At 39.0% G+C, this 18,806-nt stretch overlaps 1 protein-coding gene across 3 annotated transcripts in view; it reads left to right on the plus strand.

Annotated features, from left to right (window-relative positions):
- gja5a (gap junction protein, alpha 5a) overlaps window positions 1–17,067 on the plus strand; it is a 29,753-nt gene extending 12,686 nt beyond the window's left edge. The window contains exons 1-3 of one of the 3 annotated variants that reach the window (XM_028023539.1): window positions 4,990–5,240; window positions 11,655–11,709; window positions 15,246–17,067. In XM_028023539.1, coding sequence (XP_027879340.1) covers window positions 15,271–16,410 — 1,140 coding nt within the window. In that variant the 5' untranslated portion in view covers window positions 4,990–5,240; window positions 11,655–11,709; window positions 15,246–15,270 and the 3' untranslated portion in view covers window positions 16,411–17,067. Of the gene's footprint in view, window positions 1–4,989; window positions 5,241–11,654; window positions 11,710–15,245 lie in introns of those variants that run through there. The other 2 variants (XM_028023538.1, XM_028023540.1) reach the window with 2 other exon arrangements.
- The last annotated feature ends 1,739 nt before the right edge of the window (window positions 17,068–18,806 follow it).

Here is an 18,806-nt window from a genome sequence, read left to right on the forward strand (position 1 = left end):
CATAAAGTTAATGCAAAGAAAGTTGATACTTTTTGTATTGATCGTTTGGAATGAAAGTTTCAATTTTCATACTAATACTATAGAAGTAGAAGTAGTAATATTTTCCCTTTTATATTTTACCTTCTTCAGTGTCACATAATTCAACAGTACATTCTTCTGTGTAATGTTATGTTTGCTTTTTCTCTCACTTTGGTTTACTGTTGAAGGGATTCTGACTGTGACACAGCAGATGCATCACTTTTTGTTGAACTCTGCAGTAACTAAACATGAATACTTGCTGTGTTTTTTACATAGTGACTCTAGTCAGAGCTCTGTTGCTAAGCTGTTGTTGCCCTGAGGACATCATGACTTGCCTGAAATACTGTCTGCCTCAATGTCTTCTTTGTTGACTCTTTGTAATCATTTGCTTGTTATTAAAGGTTTTTTTCCTCATACTGAGCAAATAATACTGCAGATTATTAGTTCTTTACCAAGTTTCCTTACACAGGTTAAAGGTAATTTAAAACTCCCCTCAAGATTTAGATGGTTATGCACATTTAGTTAGATACTTGAAAATAAGTTTGAAGTGTAACTAATATGATATAATGGTGACAACTTTGGTGCTTTTTATTAATTTGCCTTCTCTAGTCAGAGCTGGCACTAAGCTACTGATATATGAACCGCCATTAAGAAATCACATTCAGGTTTTTAACTCTTCGCTCTTAACTCTTCTGCTGCAGAAAAACTAAAAAACAATGCACTGAGATGATGCAAAGGAACGACAGATTGTGTCACACATCACTGAACAATATTCTACTTCCAAAATCAATTCTGATGATCAGCACAATAGATCAAACTGAGAAAAATTATATTTATTTGGAGCTAGCAGCAGCTGCTACATCCTTACAAAACCTGATCTATGCCTACAGGGATGTTAGATCCAGAAGAAGTTAATCTTAGAGGAAACCTTGGGAAAAAATTCTAGAAAGAAGTGAGTTCACATGCAAATTATATACGTTATAAATCCATATAAATATTACGCAGCACGTGTTTAATAACTGGCAGAAGTTAAGAGTCCAAACTCTTGATCAGAAGACTAAGAGGGTTTTGTCATGAGATCCTTACCACTCTGTTCCTCAGCTATTTTTACCTCACAAAGCATTTCTGTGATTCATGTTTAAAGGCACAGTTGTTGTGTGGGTGAATTTAGACTTTCAGACCCCTGATCAGGCCATGACACTGGCAGCGAGCAACAAAATGAGTCACCCAGAAAGATAATAAATACTCCAAGTCTTTGATGACTTCATCATCACTAATCTGATCATATGGAAAAATACAAAATAATTTAGCTAAAGGTTCCCAAACTGATTTTAATAGTGATTTTTAAGTTGGTACCTGCTGTAGATATAAATAAACTAAGCCTTTTATGAATGTCTTGGATTGTGAAAGAATCCTAAAAAAACACAGGCATGTAAAGAAAGTGCAAAGCCCTTGACAAGATCATCCACACTATATATAGAAGTTGTTTAAAACTCAGTTTTATTTGTGAAACCTTTATTATGTCTGTGAATGTTACAAAACGGAAGAGTGATTTGCTTTTTTTGGCTTGTGTATCTCCTTAAATCAGGTCCAGTTTGTGCTTTTCAGTCAGGAGGAATCCCCAACAGGATCCTCTTAAATTTCCACAAACGCATCCAAGGTTTACAAATCAAAACTGTGCTTTTAATACTGTATTGAGTCAAGGATCATTTTAAATGAGTTTCATAAATGATCCTGTTATTTTTTTCTTTTATTTGACCTGATCTGATCAAGATTGCAAAACGAAACAAATTATAAATTGGTTTAATTTATAGTTAAATTAAACTATAAATTAAATTATAATTAAATTTGTATTTTTTTACAAACAAATTTTATTTTGTTTGTATAAAAACAAAATAACATTTTTACAAGAATGTGTTTTAAATGATTTGCGTCTAGTGTAGGATGACGCACTTTGCACAGTTCAGGGCAGTATGGATGCTCTCCGCCAGGATTAATGTCAAATTACTTGTTGGCTATTAATGATACATTTAAAAAATATTTTATGTATTTTAATTTACTGTAGAATTTGCACAGGAATCAAATTACACATACACTGCCTGGCCAAAAAAGAAGTCGCCACCTGGATTTAACTAAGCAAATGGGTACAAGCCTCCTATTGGATAAGTACTGCATAGGCGATTATCTTTCAGCTGGCAACAAGTTATTTAACCCCAGCTGATGCAATGAGTAACTCCTCATTTCTTAAACAACCATGGCAAAAGACATATCCTGTGGTCGTGGAAAAGACATTAGTCTGTTTAAGAAGGGTCAAATCATTGGCATGCATCAAGCCGAGAAAACATCTAAGGAGATTGCAGAAACTACTAGAATTGGGTTAAGAACTGTCCAACGCATCATTAAAAACTGGAAGGATGGTGGGGAACCATCGTCTTCCAGGAAGAAATGTGGTCGGAAAAAAATCCTGAATGATCGTGATCGGCGATTACTTAAACGTTTGGTCAAATCAAATCGAAGAAAAACAGCAGCAGAACTCAGGAGTATGTTTAATTGTGAACGCAAAAGCATTTCCACACGCACAATGCGAAGGGAACTCAAGGGGTTGGGATTGAACAGCTGTGTAGCTGTAAGAAAACCTCTAATCAGTAAGGCTAAGCAGAAAAAAAGGCTTCAGTTTGCTAGGGAGCATAAAGATTGGACTCTGGAGGAATGGAAGAGGGTCATGTGGTCTGATGAGTCCAGATTTACCCTGTTCCAGAGTGATGGGCGCATCAGGGTAAGAAGAGAGGCAGGTGAAGTGATGCACCCATCATGCCTAGTGCCTACTGTACAAGCCTGTGGGGGCAGTGCTATGATCTGGGGTTGCTGCAGTTGGTCAGGTCTAGGTTCAGCAACATTGTGTGCCCAAAGAATGAGGTCAGCTGACTACCTGAATATACTGAATGACCAGGTTATTCCATCAATGGATTTTGTCTTCCCAAATGGAACGGGCATATTCCAAGATGACAATGCCAGGATTCATGGGGCTCACATTGTGAAAGAGTGGTTCAGGGAGCATGAGACATCTTTTTCACACATGGATTGGCCACCACAGAGTCCAGACCTTAATCCCATTGAGAATCTTTGGGATGTGCTGGAGAAGGCTTTGCGCAGTGGTCAGACTCTCCCATCATCAATACAAGATCTTGGTGAAAGATTAATGCAACACTGGATGGAAATAAATCTTGTGACACTGCAGAAGCTTATTGAAACAATGCCACAGCGAATGTGGGCTGTAATCAAAGCTAAAGGCAGTCCAACAAAATATTAGAGAGTGTGACCATTTTTTGGTGGCAACTTTTTTTCTGGCCAGGCAGTGTATATGGAGAACTATTTGCACTATCCCCAAATCAAACACTGATGTTGCAAGCTGCAGAGAAACCGCAACATTTTGTATGCATGACAAAAGATTTCTGGTTTATTTATTTCTGGAGCCATTCAGAAATTCATTCGGAAACTAAAAGTGGGGCAGTAAGAAATGCTGCGGAGCTGTTTTCATGGTAGGTTCCTGCTTTCGTTAGATTCCTACAGTGGCATTGCAGGAAGAGTAAACTACCTGAGTGCAATGAACCAATACCGCCAGCAGCTAAACAGCAGCTCAGCGGGAAGCTATTTCCACCACTTTGAATGGTGTTCTTAAGTTTGAAAGCCTGACTTTCATTCATTCCTCTAAACATACTTTTTGTTGTTATGGTCAAACAGCTCAATCTTTGTCTCCTATGACCATAAAACGTCTTGTCTTGAAGACATTTGTTAATCTAGGCAGCTGGGTGTGTGTATCCTTTGAATCCTTTTTGAGATAACTCATTTCATACTTCAGTGCCCAGTTTGAGTTTGAACAAGATGGTGGATTGTTCTTTCAATCTACCATGCAAAAAGAATGATTCACATGATTCACGAAAAGCCCCAAAATAATATGATGTGAATGCTAAAAGTGACTGCATGAATGCTGCTGACCAAACCAGTTGTATTTGGTTTTTAAATGTGGTCACAAAAAAAACAAAAAAACATTTGAGGCTCAGAAACCTACTAAATTTGCCTTTTTTTCAGCTTTCAAATATGAAGCTGTGAAGCAAGTAGAAAGCCAAAGTCATTCCTTACATCAATTCTTTCTGTGTTCAGTCCAATACATCAGAGACAACTGTGGGGTTTGCTAAATTACCTAAACAAGAGGAGAAGATAAGGATGAATTCACCCAAGTAACAATTGTCAAACCCCCTCTAAATCCAGAGCCAAAGCCATGAACTTTGACCTAGACTGCATGCATGCCCTCACAACAAAATTACATTCATATGAATGAACATCAGCCTTCAGCAAGGAGGAATTAAAGCTAAAAATAAAAAATAAAACAATTGAATATTCATTGCGACATCTCTGTGTCACCAGACTGTGGAAACTGATCAGAGGCTGAGATTCACAGTGGTTATGTCAATTAGATAACAATATAAAAAGCAGGACAGATAATGAGGATTAGCGCTTTCACTTAAAGAGTCTTAAGATTCCCCAACTTGAGGCGATGGTTTCAGATCAGGATTTTCCAGAGACGAGCAGATGAACAAAGCAGGTATAGTGCTTCCACTAAAATCTCATGACTGACTTGCTTGTAACACAAATATCAGTTGCATCACATGGTTTTGCTGTGCTGAAACACGTCTCATTTGTAGAAGAACAACTTCTAAGTGGATGAAGACAAAGCAGAAGTGTAAAACTCAAGGAACACACAGTCACTTGGAGCACTCTGGACATTTACTCCGAGGCGGAATTGCCATTGATCTCCGAAAACAATTCCACTTCCTCCCCGTCTGCTGGAGAATGCTTCCCAGCAAAAAATAGAGCACCAGGGATGTGAGATGGAAAAGCAGTAGATGGGAGAGGAAGAGGAGGAGATGGAGGAGGAGGAAGAGAGGAAGAAGGGAGGTCCGAGTGGGGGGGCGGGGAGGAGGGGGACACACACTCTCTCTTGTGATGTCCCAGCTATTCTTCTGGTGTGGACAAATAAGTCAACGCTCAGATGCCACTGCTAAAACCAGTTCCTTGTGATGTTTCTTAGAAGAAGGTAGCCTCACTTACAGCTCTGCACTCTTCATCTTCACCAAGAAGTCAAGAAGGACTTGATCTCCTCTCGTCAGTAGACGGATAAGGACCTTCTACCTGAGAGGAAGTCAAGACAAGCAGACCCGAAGGTAAGTTTGTCTATAAATGTGATGGATCTCCATTTTGCGAAGCTGTAGAGACCGGGGGACTCTCAGACATTGCTGCCAGATTGCGATTGAGTTTGTGAGGTCGGGGATGATTTGTTGATGGAGGCCTGGGGTTTGTTAGAGTCGCTGTCCTCCCTGGCAGGTACAGTTTTCGACCTGATCGCTCTCTTCTGTCTTTAACTCTCAACAAAAGACTCAAAGAGTCAAACAAAAAGCAGCAATGGGGACATTTAAACCGAGAGCCACCAGCGATGTTTACTTAGCAAATGATAGATTTGAGAAACATTTTGTCAGGATTGTCTCATGATTTGACAGCCGAAAATGAAATTTAGTGCTTTCACATTGCTTTTGATTCATGACATGGCAAATAATGGTAAAAGATTACTACTATTACTACTAGTACATGAGTAAATTGACATTTCTAACTTAATACTTCTACGTTGGGTTTCTAGCTCAGTTTTATTTAACTTTTATTGACTGAGATTTTTTAGTTTGAATTAAATTTTATCTGAAATCATTTAATCTGTTTTATTCCATTTTCCTTCTCGACTTGAAATAGTTTATTTACTGCTTCTATTTGTCTTGTTTTATTAGAATAAAACAAATAAATGAACATTTATTTGTTTTATTCCTCTTTTTATTATTTATGAAATTAGTTTTAACAATTTTATCACAATTATAGAACATTTACTTGTTTTTAAGGTTGTTATATCTACCTCTAATGTCTCCATATTATCATTAACTTCCCAATTTCACCTCAATTAATTACACATTTCGTTCTTCCCCCAGGATTTCTTTTTGTTTATTTCATTATGCTTTCAAGATTTCTTGTTTCTGTTTGTCATTTATTTTAATTGCACTTTAAAAAAAAAGTGCAATTAAATGTGATGACCTGATCAACCTACATCTATAAATACAGATTGATTGATTTATTAAAAAGAAAATCTTTGTATCTCTCAACAACAAAAATAATCTTTGATTTTATTCTTGTTGCATGAACAAACATACGATAATCAGCGTAAGTGTTGATTTATAGAAAACGATAAACAGTTTAGTATATATATTCAAAATAAAAAAATTTACATTCTTCATTAGATCAGCATAAAGGATTCAATATGTTCAATATAAAATTAAAGGGATTAATTACTAAAATTACCTTTAGTCAATATTTTATAAATCTGTTATTTTATTTCCTCCACAAATTTCTGTAGTTAAACAGAGAGAAGAACTTTAATGAAGGAATTGCAGGGGATTCTGCAGTTTAGCAAAAGTATTATCGCAAAATAAAGTGTTTTACTCCAAAATACATTCAGGGAAACCTTCAACTAACAACTTGCTTAATTTGAAATTTTCAGGTATTGTGAACAAAATGTTTTTTAAGAATCAAAACATGTACTTTATGTACCATAAATATTTTTTTGCTGTGGTTCACATGTCAATATTTTTGTCCCTTTTTACATTAAATATCTTTAACTTGTTTATATGCTGCAATGTTTGTAGCACCATTTCCCGGTAAAGATACGAAATAATCCAAGAGTATCTATGAAACACATCAGCTTAAAAAGCAGATATTTAACAGAATAAAAGTCATGGTAATTATTACTTTTATCATAAAGAATTGCAGCATTACACTCATTTAGAGATGTGGGTCACTGAGCTGGAAAGGTATTTAATATTTTCATTTGAAAACCAAATTGTAACATACAAAAAAAGGGTAAACTACAATGAATAATTTTGCTTTAATGAACCTTACAGATGAATACAGGCTAAATACTAAAGCAAAGTATAAAGCATAAGGGCTTAGACTTGGATATTTTTATTTTATTGATGTAATGACCTGGTGCGTCGCATTTAAACTGAATGTGTAGCAGAAGATGTTTATGTATTATCACTCTGGTTGAAACACATCAAGTAATCATGAAAGCAACAGATCCGTGGTAGAGTTTAATCTTGGTGAGACTCAGAAATGTTTCTACTTTTTTAAAGCTTACACTGGAACCGCTAAGACTAAAACACCAGCATAAAACCCCTCTGTCAGTGCAGTACAGATATAAAGAATATAAAGAAAAAGGAAAGATTTGTGTAAATATACCTTACGGCTGGTAAACTAATACAAATTGTGTTCATTGCCAGGGATGAATGTTTTATATCCGACTACAGTGAAACAGATAAAAATGGATGAAATTGTGCCAAACATTTAATTTGTTCCCCCTCCACAAATAGCAGCTACAAAGAAATTTCTTTTGGGAGCGAGTTCATCCAAACGTCCTGCACATTAAACACCTCTCAGCTGTCTGCTCTAAATGTTCCAGTGTATTGCCATAAACAGCCAAACAATAGATCATAACGAGGCCGTGGCTTTGTGTAAAGCGGTGGGCAGATGAACAGCCGTAGAGCCATGTAAGGTAGCAGGCAGCATGTTGGCCCACTAGCTTCTGCTGGCCTGACTGATGTATGGCAGCCTGGATGCTTGCTGGATGTGTGGAGGGTAGCAACAGGTGACTCACATTAGAGGGATCCGGTCTCCCCCTCATTCTGCGTTAGATCAACTTTCTAGGTCACTCAATCCCCAACTCCCTGCTTCACCAAGTCAATACAAGCTAAACTTAAACATGCTCATTGTTGACTGTAATCCTCCAGAGAAGGATATACACGCCACCCTGCAGCCCAGCATCCAGACAGCTGCTGCACTTTTAAAACTGAGCAAGTGTTAAAACTGTGCTTTAAATATAGAACTACGGGACTTGACGCATGTGCTGCATGCAACTTTGACAAAAACCAAATTGAACATATTTTGCAAACAAAACTAAAAAAAGAATGATGTCAGTCCCTCAAAAAAAAACAATGTCTTAGTCTGAAAATGACAGTCTTGTAATGTTAAAAGCAGAATCAGCCAGAACCCAAAACGCAGCCACAACAAGAGGATGTTTCACCAAAAGTAATTGGTGTAGAAGGGTGTGGTACACTGATTGAGTCAGGGATGGGGGATCCACAGGCGTCAGGAGTCCAGCCGGGGGAGGGTAGGGTAAATGGACAAGGGGAGGTCTGAGGGGGCAAACAGACGACAAGGACAAAATCCACCAACCAGAGGCTGAGTCGTGAAACGGTCCAGGGTCATGCATGGGAGGGTCTCAGGCAATGAAAATCCAGTAACCAGAAGGCAGGGTTCAGCAACAGGACTTCCAACAGCAGAAGGATTAGGCAAAAATCTGTGGTCAAAAACAGGCAGGATCAGAAACCAGAAAACTCTTTGGAACATGAGACAACAAGGCTTGAAAGCTGTGACAGTGGCAACAGACGATCTCACACTGAGCTGGTGACGGAGCAGCTGTTTAAATACGGACCAGCTCAGTGCAGGTGAAGGCAATGAGCAATCAGCACACTCAAGGCAGAGCTGAAGTGCTGAAGTCATGATAAGTCTGGATATTTCACATCCTCTACAGAGCTGTTGATGTCTTTTCAAGTGAGATTAATGAAACCTTTTAAGTTCAGGGAGCTGTGGCTGAGATAAAAAATGTTTTAAAAAACTCAGGAACCCATGCAACACTGAAGCTCCAAATTAAGCTTTGTACTGCTAAGAGACGAAATATATAAGGATCTACAGTGGATGCCCAGTATTTGCAGAGCTTAGGGAGCACATATGCTTACAGATAACTAAGATACTTTAAACTACCTCTTCAAAGTCTTACAATGGCCTATTTTAACAGTTGAAACACCAAATATACCTTCATGTGCGTTAGTAAGCAGAGTGGAAACTGTCTTCGCACAACAGCAGAACCTAATACTTATGGTTATTCTCATTTCTTTGAGCTACTGCCAATCAGCATTAAGGAAAAGGAATGGTGCTCCTGGATTATCCACTTTGCCAAAATCAGCTAATAGCATCTCAAGAAGCATTGGCACTTATGCTTCACTTTCCCAAGCTGCATTTTGTTTCAAATATTCTAAATATGCTCCATAAAAAGAATCAGTGCGCAGGTGAACACTGTACAGCAAATGGTGGTTGATCCACTGTATTTACAAAGTAAAAGTATCATATTCAGACATAAACAGCAGCATCTTATGAAAACAAAATGTTGATTTTATCTCTACGGTGCCTTACAAATTTGTTCATTCCCCATAAGCTACGTAACGCATAATGCCACGTTACTTCCACAAAACTACACAAATGTGTTTTATTGAAAATGTTTGTCTTAGACCAACACACACTACTGCATATCTGTGCAGAAGAAGGTAACTAATCTTTGCTTTATCTTGTTTTTAGCAAAAAATAATAATAACAATAATACAAAAATAAATAAACAGAGGTTTGAGGTGTGGTGTGGAGTTAAAGCGGGATGAATTTATAAACTTATATTTATGTGCTAGGAGAATGTGTTGTATGTGAGAAGACATTCTTTTGTAATCAACAAGAGCTTGTAAAATATGCTTTTTGTGTGTGCAGCATGTTTAATCTGTTTGCAATATTTTGGCAGAAAATTACCTCCATAAAAAGGACTCAAAAGAACCTTACTGAACATAAAGTCAAAATTGATATAAACTATATCAGATTTGAATGTAACATGCATTTATTGGTTACTGTCAGTCTACAAGTTTGAGTTATCTTACATTTCGCCTCAATCAGAGCAATTTTCTGAGGTAAGCTTGAAACAAAACAATCTGAATTTACCATCCATTGTAAACATCTTTTCCTCCTCTGATTGCAGTCTAAACAAGCCTGGACAATTTGAGACAACCCAAGGAATTGTAAACAATGCCATCTAAATGCCCGTGTGTTTAAAAGGATGGCATAAAGCAAGTAATGTATTCCAGTCTTTTAAGAGGATCCTGAGTTTGTCAAACATGGCGGGTCAGCGCTGAAAGGTGCAGAAACATTCAAATCACTGTTTTGCACTTGTGCCCAAACTTATAAGTTATGTGGTGAGTTTATTCTCAGTTGACAAGTGTTAGAAATCGCAGCATTGCTAATGCCTCTGTTTTCTTTTGCTGGAAACCAATTAAGTTACAGCCTGTCAGAAAGAACTTTAAACCATTGCTCAGTGCTTCGCTGGGTAGTCATCTAAACATAACCTGAAGGTGGTACAAAATTGTCTGCAGGGTTTCTCCAGTCTTGTTAGTGGCCTAGCTTTCCAGATTCCTGAATCCGAGCCACTGCCCTCTAAGGCAACAGTGAGGAGAGTCCAACAGACTGCAGGATTTATCGTTGTTTTGCGAGGAGGAAAAGGCACGTGGCATTTCTCCAGTTATGATTGCATCGAGTCAGATGAGCAGGAGCGATCACGTTTGGTGACTGAGTGAAGTAGCTGTTTTTTCTCTTGTCACCTCTCTGATCTGGAGTCCACACCAGCTCAGTGTCAGCGCAGACAAGTTTCAGACACACACAGTTGAGTTTTAGTTGACCTCCAACTAATTAAGAGGTGAAATTCCATGTGCTTTCTCATTTTTATTGTTCATTTGGCTCTTTAAACTCGCAGTCAACCTTGACTTTATTTTCAGTTTAATTTAGAAATACGTCATAGGTGCACAGTGCAAAATATAAGACAACTAGGTGCATTTTGTATGAGAAATTCACCTCCTCACCAAATAGCTCATTGCTTCTCTATTACCCTCACTGTGATTCTAAGTAAACCTGACAAGGATGATTATATGCAGGCCAACCAGGCTGCTCGGCAAAGGGCACGACGGATCACAGTAAATCCCTGGTTATTACCAGCTGCACAGGTATGACGGACAATTAGAAAGTGCTTTTTACACTACAAAAATAATTACTGAAAGAGATTGACTGTAACCTCTGCCCCTTCTCACGTCTAGTCACCCTAATGTTTTTGTTTGGCGGAAATCATATTGTTTTAGATTGTTTCCTTTGAGAGTCAGAACGGCTCAGTCAAAGCAGGAAGACACTGACAGGTCTCCCTAGTAAATTGTCTGCTTATCCCAGGTACAATTTAGTGCACTCTAGTATTTGACTGTTGTGTAATAACTATGTTGACTAAATTTAATATTAGGACAGTGCAAAAAAAGTTAGATGGCCTTGTGTAAGAAAAAAAAGACTTTTCCATAGTACACTGCGTTCCAAAAAAGTAAAACAAAAGTTGACAACTGGATTTAACAGCAAAGCAGTTATTAATGTCACTACTGCCAGAATACTCTGACATATTGACTGTTACTTATATAATGATGATGTTTAAAGAATTTGTTTGCATAGACTTGTTAAATGTTTCCATGTTCTGATGCTAAATTTGCTTTATAAATCTGCACAAACATCACACAAGATATTGTAAGGTGGTTAAATAGTCAGGCTATCTACTCAGGTAACCAGCCAGCAGTTAGTTTGCTTAATAGATGAGCTGCTTTTGGGGTGTTTTTTCAAAACACTCAGATGTTTCTGTTTTGCAGGTAAAGGAAAAGACATATAGCTATCTTACAACCATCTGACCACCAGCAGCAGCAGGTGAGGGAATGGTAGTCCACTGTTACTACCCCAAAGTAGCAAAGCATGTTATTACCCCATGCGTCCAGAAAGAACTGTGCCTCTTAATTTGTGTAATTATTTAAATTACTATTGTGTCTTATCCTCAACAGATACAGTAGTAACTCTGTTTTTTCTCAACTGAATACCCACAACTAGGGACCTTTCAAATGTGAAGATGACTTAATTATTTGAAAGAAACAACCATTTATAATCTAATTTGTCCACCAGTATCTTGTGTCCTTTTGTCTTACCTTGTTACAACTTAGGTCAAGATTTTTTTTTAAAAAAAACAAAGTTACTTTCCTCAAAGACCTTTCTGACCCAGAGGACAAGAAGTTTATCTCAAAACTGAATTTGTGCTTTTCCATGCGGCGACGTTTTGTTTGCATGCTTCACCCAGGTGAGGGAAGCCTGTTGTCAGTATCAGCTGATAACAGCGTTGGCTGTTTTAATGTGTAACCTCCTGCCATTGTGCTGGCTGGAATCTCATTCCCTTCCTTCAGCTCCAAGCCTGTTTGTGATTTACTTCCAGTAAAGATCATCAACCTCATCCGAGCAAGGCTGTGAGCCAGTTCCCCACAGCTTGTCGCAGGTAGTGGGTGTGTTCAGGAAACAAAGCAGCAGACCAAACAAACTGTCCAACGTTACGCACCGGTACACCAAACCTGACCGGGGTTGAAGTTTAGATGTTTATGCAAATGTTTTCATAAGTGTGACCTATTTCCTCCTGGTTTTCTCAGGTTGCTTTATATACAGCAACCTCCAAATGTACTGGCACCCTTTATTGGCTGATGTAAAAGAAAGTCCTCAAAATGAACCTTTTCTGTGTTGATTTGGCCAAACATTTAAACAAATAACTTGCTGAAAGACTACACCCACACAGGCCACACTTGGGGCAGACCGATGAGAAGTTGAAAGAAACTGGATCCAGCTCACTAATCACTAATACAAAACCAAAAATCCATTTGCATTTTCAAAAATCAAATCAAAATCCAGAATCCTTGATCCAAAAAGACTCAAGCCAGTGAGAGAGCAGATCCAAATAAATTTAAATGTGCATATCCAGCAAAGACAGGAGAGGTTAAGACTTTTAAAAAGTGATCAGATCCACAGGAAGAGGAAGATTCTCATGGAAACAGATCACATTGCACCATTTTGTCAGGAAAACAGCTTGGGTAGGAGAAAGTAGGTTTTCTGAGCAGCAGAGCAGGTGAAGTCAGTCAGGGAGTGAGTGGTGTGTTCATGGCTGCAGGGAAAGCTAAGAGACTCAAACTGTTACAGGTCCTTATGCAGCTGATAAATATACCTTATACTGTCTTTCACATTCTTCAAAATGGGAGTAATAATAATAATAATAATAGAGTAAATGTGTCAGCTTTCATTTTGGAACAAAAATCTGCAGCCATGGGTTTTGTTTTCCTAGCGAATAAATCAGTCTCGTTTAAAATGTCGGATTCCTGTTAAGAATCTTTAAGAGATAATACAGCTGCAATAAAAGCTGAATTTATTAGGATGGAATTGCTGATGGTGAAAGAGAGATGGAAAGTTGGTTGTGTTCATTCACAGAACAACCCAGGACCAAAGTGTTGCTTCCAAAAGAAATCACCATTAATGGATCACTTCCAAGAGTTAATAAAAGAGAACATTAACTCTCTGCTATATATTAAATTGTGTACCATTTTCCCACTTTAGACGCCATTAAAGCTTTTTAATAATGTACACATTTTGTATAACCACACCAAGTAAGGTAGTGATTTAAAGTGGGGGTCATGTTCTCACGCTTCCTCTCAGCTTTTACTTTCTTGCAGCTCATCCATCACCGTGAAAGCCACAAGCGGCCACACGTACATGCGGCATGTAGGCGTCCGAGGTCACCTCTCAACCTTTTAATGATGTGGGGGGCTGGAGGTTACCAGTGGCACCAATAAAGCTGTCTGTTGAGCTGCCTTATAGGGTCATTCTCAGCTGAGAGCTCGTCACTGCCATGTTTGGGTCTCGTGCTTCAGCTACGGCATGTTCTCGCGTACCGTTTAAGAGGTTAGATGTAGAAAACTGACTGACGCGTCGAGATGCGGATCTGTGGGAGGCTCGACGCACAGAGGACATTAAAGCTGGCACTAATGGTGATCTGCCTGCCTGCAGCTCAGGCCAGGTGACAACTGTAAAGGACAGAGTCTTCGCTCTAGCCTTGACTTTGCCTCTCTCTCTGCCTGCCTTTATTTATTTCTCTTTAACTAAAAGTATTAAAGTGGATATAAAAAGTCTACACACCCCAGCAGCGGTGGTTCTTGTTTCTCTGTTAGCACAGAGAGACAGCTGCTCCCATAATGCAAATATCCACAAAAAAAAAATCTAATTTCTTTGAATTTCACATTTGATGCTCTCAGACACTTTAGCTAAAGCAAATGAAGTCACCGGCTAGCTCAAGTGCTTATCTCATATAAGAGCCTGGTCTCCATAGCAGGAAGTAAACACATCAAAGCATTAACTCCATGTTGACAAAAAACACAATTCAATCTGAGAAGAAGCAAAACCCAATCATGATGCTGTCAGCAGTGTATTTCACTGTAGACATGTCTTCTGCTGACAATACAATGTTATTTTTACATCTAACTTGTCTTTTTAAATAATACAAGTGCAAGTTTAGCTTCATCAGACCAGAACGTTTTGTCCTAGATGGAGATTTAGGCAAGTTGGGAAGAAAAGTCTTGGGTCTTTCAACCCTAGACAGATGGAGAATGCAGGAGATTGTTGTCACATGTAAACCACAACCTGACAAAAATTGCCAAAGGTTCAATAGGCAGCCTCTAGTGTTTATAAGAATTATCTTGAATATCTTAAACATACCAGGTTAATTCATATACAGCCTAGTGTGTCCTGCAAAGTGGGTTGTTTTTGAGTCTTTCAGCAAATTAATGGTCTAATGCATAATGTGTCAAACTCAAGGCTCTGGGGCCAAATCTGGCCCATCATAAGTTATCCTGTGGCCCTCTAGACTCTAGGAGGACACATAAAAATAACTTTCAAGATAATAGATGGGCTTAAATATTATTTTATAAATCAAATCAAAGGCATTTTTATCTGTATGTTGCCAAATTACATAGTTAAATATTAATTTCAAGAACTTTTACTAATTTATTCATATTTTAACAGTTTGTTAATAGGTCATTTTACCAACACATTCTACCACGACCAGCCTCTGAAGACATTTGTGATCTCGATCTTGATTAAAGCTGGAAAATTTTTCCCCATGTTCTCATTTCTTACGTCATAAAAACGTATTGTTTTAGTAAGGGCTTTTTATAGCCACTGTATGTTATTTTAAATGACTCCTCGCCTTCCTTGACTCCACTCTCATGGGAAATTGGTTGCTTTCATTCCACCATATCCAGTCCTCAAGCTTTTCACAACCCGATAAGCTATTCTTGAACATATGATCTGACACACAGGGCATTTCATTCAACAGGAATGCAAACTTTATTTTTCTTCTTTTTTTTTTTACTTTCTCATTCCAGGTGTATCCTTGGACTTTGAGCAGAGATGGGAGACTGGAGTCTTCTTGGGAATTTCCTTGAAGAGGTCCAGGAGCACTCCACTTCGGTCGGGAAGGTTTGGCTCACCATCTTGTTCATTTTCCGCATCCTGGTCCTGGGCACGGCGGCGGAGTCGTCCTGGGGCGACGAGCAGAGCGACTTCATGTGCGACACCCAGCAGCCCGGTTGCACCAATGTCTGCTACGACAGCGCCTTCCCTATTGCCCACATCCGCTACTGGGTGTTGCAGATCGTGTTTGTCTCCACGCCCTCACTCATCTACATGGGCCACGCCATGCACACGGTGCGTATGGAGGAGAAGAGGAAGAGGATGGAGCAGGAGGAGAGGGAGGCTAGAGGGGACGATGGAGAAGACCTGCAGAAGGAGAAGGAGTTCCTCCAACAGAAACAGAAAACAGCTGAGGGGACAGGTCGTGTCCGTCTAAAAGGAGCCCTGCTCCACACTTACATCCTGAGCATCTTGATCCGAACAGTGATGGAGGTCACCTTCATAGTGGTGCAGTATCTCATATATGGGGTATTCCTCAAGGCGATGTACCTCTGCACGACCTGGCCTTGTCCCAATGCCGTGAACTGCTACATGTCCCGACCCACAGAGAAGAACATCTTTATCGTCTTCATGCTGGTGGTGTCCGGCGTGTCTCTTCTGCTGTCCGTGTTGGAACTCTACCACCTTGGCTGGAAGAGCGTCAAGAAGTGCGTACGCAACAAGACGCTGCAGAAGAACAACCACAGGGCCGTGACAGTGGCCGTGTCCACAGGGTTGGAATCCAACAAGCACCAACAACCTTCCGCCTCTTGCACCCCACCCCCGGATTTCGATCACTGCCTGACCGCGCCGAGATCCATGAATCCCATGACTTCCATTGCCTCCCACCCGTTCAACACCAGGATGGCACTGCAGCAGAACTCGGCCAACCTGGCGACCGAGCGGCACCACAGCTGTGACAACCTGGAGGACGAGGAGGACTTCTTGAGGATCAGATACGAACAGCTGCCTGCAGAGCTTCCCAACGGCTGCTCGCCACTGCCGCTGCTCCATTCAGGCTTCCTGAAGGACAAACGACGCCTGAGCAGGACCAGCGGCACCAGCAGCCGGGCGCGGCAAGACGACCTGGCAGTGTAGGTCCAATATGGGCCAAAGAGTGAGGATAGAAGTATCACTTACAAACACAACTCTAACAACTTGCAAAAGTATTAACCCAAATTAGACATTTTTCACATTTTGCTACATTACAACCAGAACCTTGTAACATATTTTCTTTAATTGCTTTGTGATGAACCAACACAAAGTGATGTGTGATTGTGAGGGAAAGGAAAATGATTCATGAAATTTTCACCCACACCAGCTGCATGCATCTGGCATCTAACAGCTTTCCATAGAGACTAACATATTGTTCACTGATCTTTGCAAAACATTAGACCGACGGGGTCTGTGATCTTCAAATTCAAATGTTTTGCTAAATATCTTAATTATATTAAGATGTATGCAATTCTAACACCTGAAAAGGCTGCATGTTTAAGGTTTTTTGCCCTGCTGGAAGATGAACTTCTAACTCAGTTTCAAGTTTGTTTTTCAGCCTCTAACAGGTTTCAACTACCTTCATCATGTAGATACCTTCTTCTACCCCTCAACTCTTAGTGGTATATTTAATGGCAGCATCATCCTGACTTTTCCATAAATGGCAGTTCAGTGCAGCACTTTATTAATAGTCGTTCTCTTATCAGACTATGAGCTGGGACTCTGCGGCATTCTCTGATGTGCCTGATGACATGTTTTACATATCCGAAGCGGGTGCCCACCCGTAATCGCCATTCTATGGGATGATAACATCCGAAGCGGGTGTATGACCTCTGGGTAGTAATTATGTGAATTTCCTGGATTTTATTTAGGAGTACAGGAGTAAAATGCTGGTGAAAAAGAAAACAAACACTTCAGATTTTTAATTGTAAAAGATTATGAAAACCTTGAATCCTTTTCCTTCGACGACATGACTCTGTGCTTCTTTGTGTTGGTTAAGCTCATGAAGTCCCTATAAAACCTGTTGAAGTCTGTGTTTGTTATGTAGCAACATGTGAAAAACATCCAGGAGTAATAATACCTCGGCAGAACACAGTGAAGGATGTTCTGTGGGAACTTTCACAAAGGGGACAGCTGATTAAAGAAATTCTCATTTGAAGACACACTGAAATCTGTGAAAAGACTCTATAAACGTTGTATACGAATGCTGTCTGAACGGATAAGCAGGCATGTTTCTGTGCTTGAATATAAAAATGGTAAATAAACTGCAAAAAGAGATTAACACGAGCAGGGTAACAGGTGTGGTACCTGACCATTGCACATGCTTTCCTTTATTTAAAACTAGTGGAAGCAGGGCAAAATTGTATGTTTGTGAAGGATGTGGGGTGTGTTTTTTCTTTTTTTTCTAATTAAATAATCAAATGCATCTCAGTTATTTTCTGAATTACATTTATACCTTTTACTTAAATACATAATTTTAACAACTCTTGAATTGGGTAATGTAATGAATAAATTGAGAAAGAGTTATGACATTAACTGTGAACATTTTTTTATATATATTTGCAAAACAAAATAAAAAGTGCCTTGAAGAGTTAAGGAGGATTTGTATGTCTTCACTGCAAATAGATTTTTTTATGTGTCCTCTACTAAATCAATTGCACTACATTTTTAGATTTAAAAAAGACAAACAATACTAACTTTTAATGTGTGAATAAAACCGTGACATATTTCCTCTATACTAGCGAACGTGATGTGAGAATGTAGCTTCTTGTTTTGTCTATTTAAAGTTATTCAGATTTAATTTTGGAAGATATGGTCCTGCTGATGTGAAGCGTAATGAGCAGGTTTAGCCACTAGGTGGCGACAATGCACTTGTATTTTTTTTAGATGGTGTCCTGGATTCATTGTTGTAAATAGTTATTCCAATGCAATATGTGTTTGATGTTTTTGTTCTTGAATACATTTTGCTTCACAGTCTAGTTTTATACTATATAGAGAATAATTGTGGAAATAGATATATTTACAGTCAGACATTTGAAGATTATGCAAAAGTATTCAGTACATTTTATTTTGTTCTTTCACATATTCTGTAGTCCATAACAAACCAATAAACCATCGTCCAGTCAGTGAGTTAAATTTTTGTTGTCTGGTTCTTTGAAAAAAAAAAAAATCATTCTTAGATTCCTGAGTCGCAGCAGATATGTGGTAAATTCATAAACATAGTGAAGTCAGCTGGAAATAAGAACCAGGAGATGCAAACACCAGCTGTAGACGTTCTGCTGTCACAGCTCAGGGCCTGAAGGTGCCAGACGGAGGATCATCAGTGATATTTACACAGAAAGCATCTCTCTTTCTCTCTCTCTCTGAGTGTCTCTGTCTTTCTCTCTATCTGCCAGGAGCAAGAGTGTACAACTTAACTTAAGCTCAAAAGCTGAACATGGAAAAAGGATATTTATACTTGTAATATTCATACTATTTAATTTGTGCAGCAAATTAGCTGT

This window comes from Xiphophorus couchianus, chromosome 7 (genome assembly GCF_001444195.1).
Source record: "Xiphophorus couchianus chromosome 7, X_couchianus-1.0, whole genome shotgun sequence".
Classification (NCBI taxonomy): Eukaryota; Metazoa; Chordata; class Actinopteri; order Cyprinodontiformes; family Poeciliidae; genus Xiphophorus; species Xiphophorus couchianus.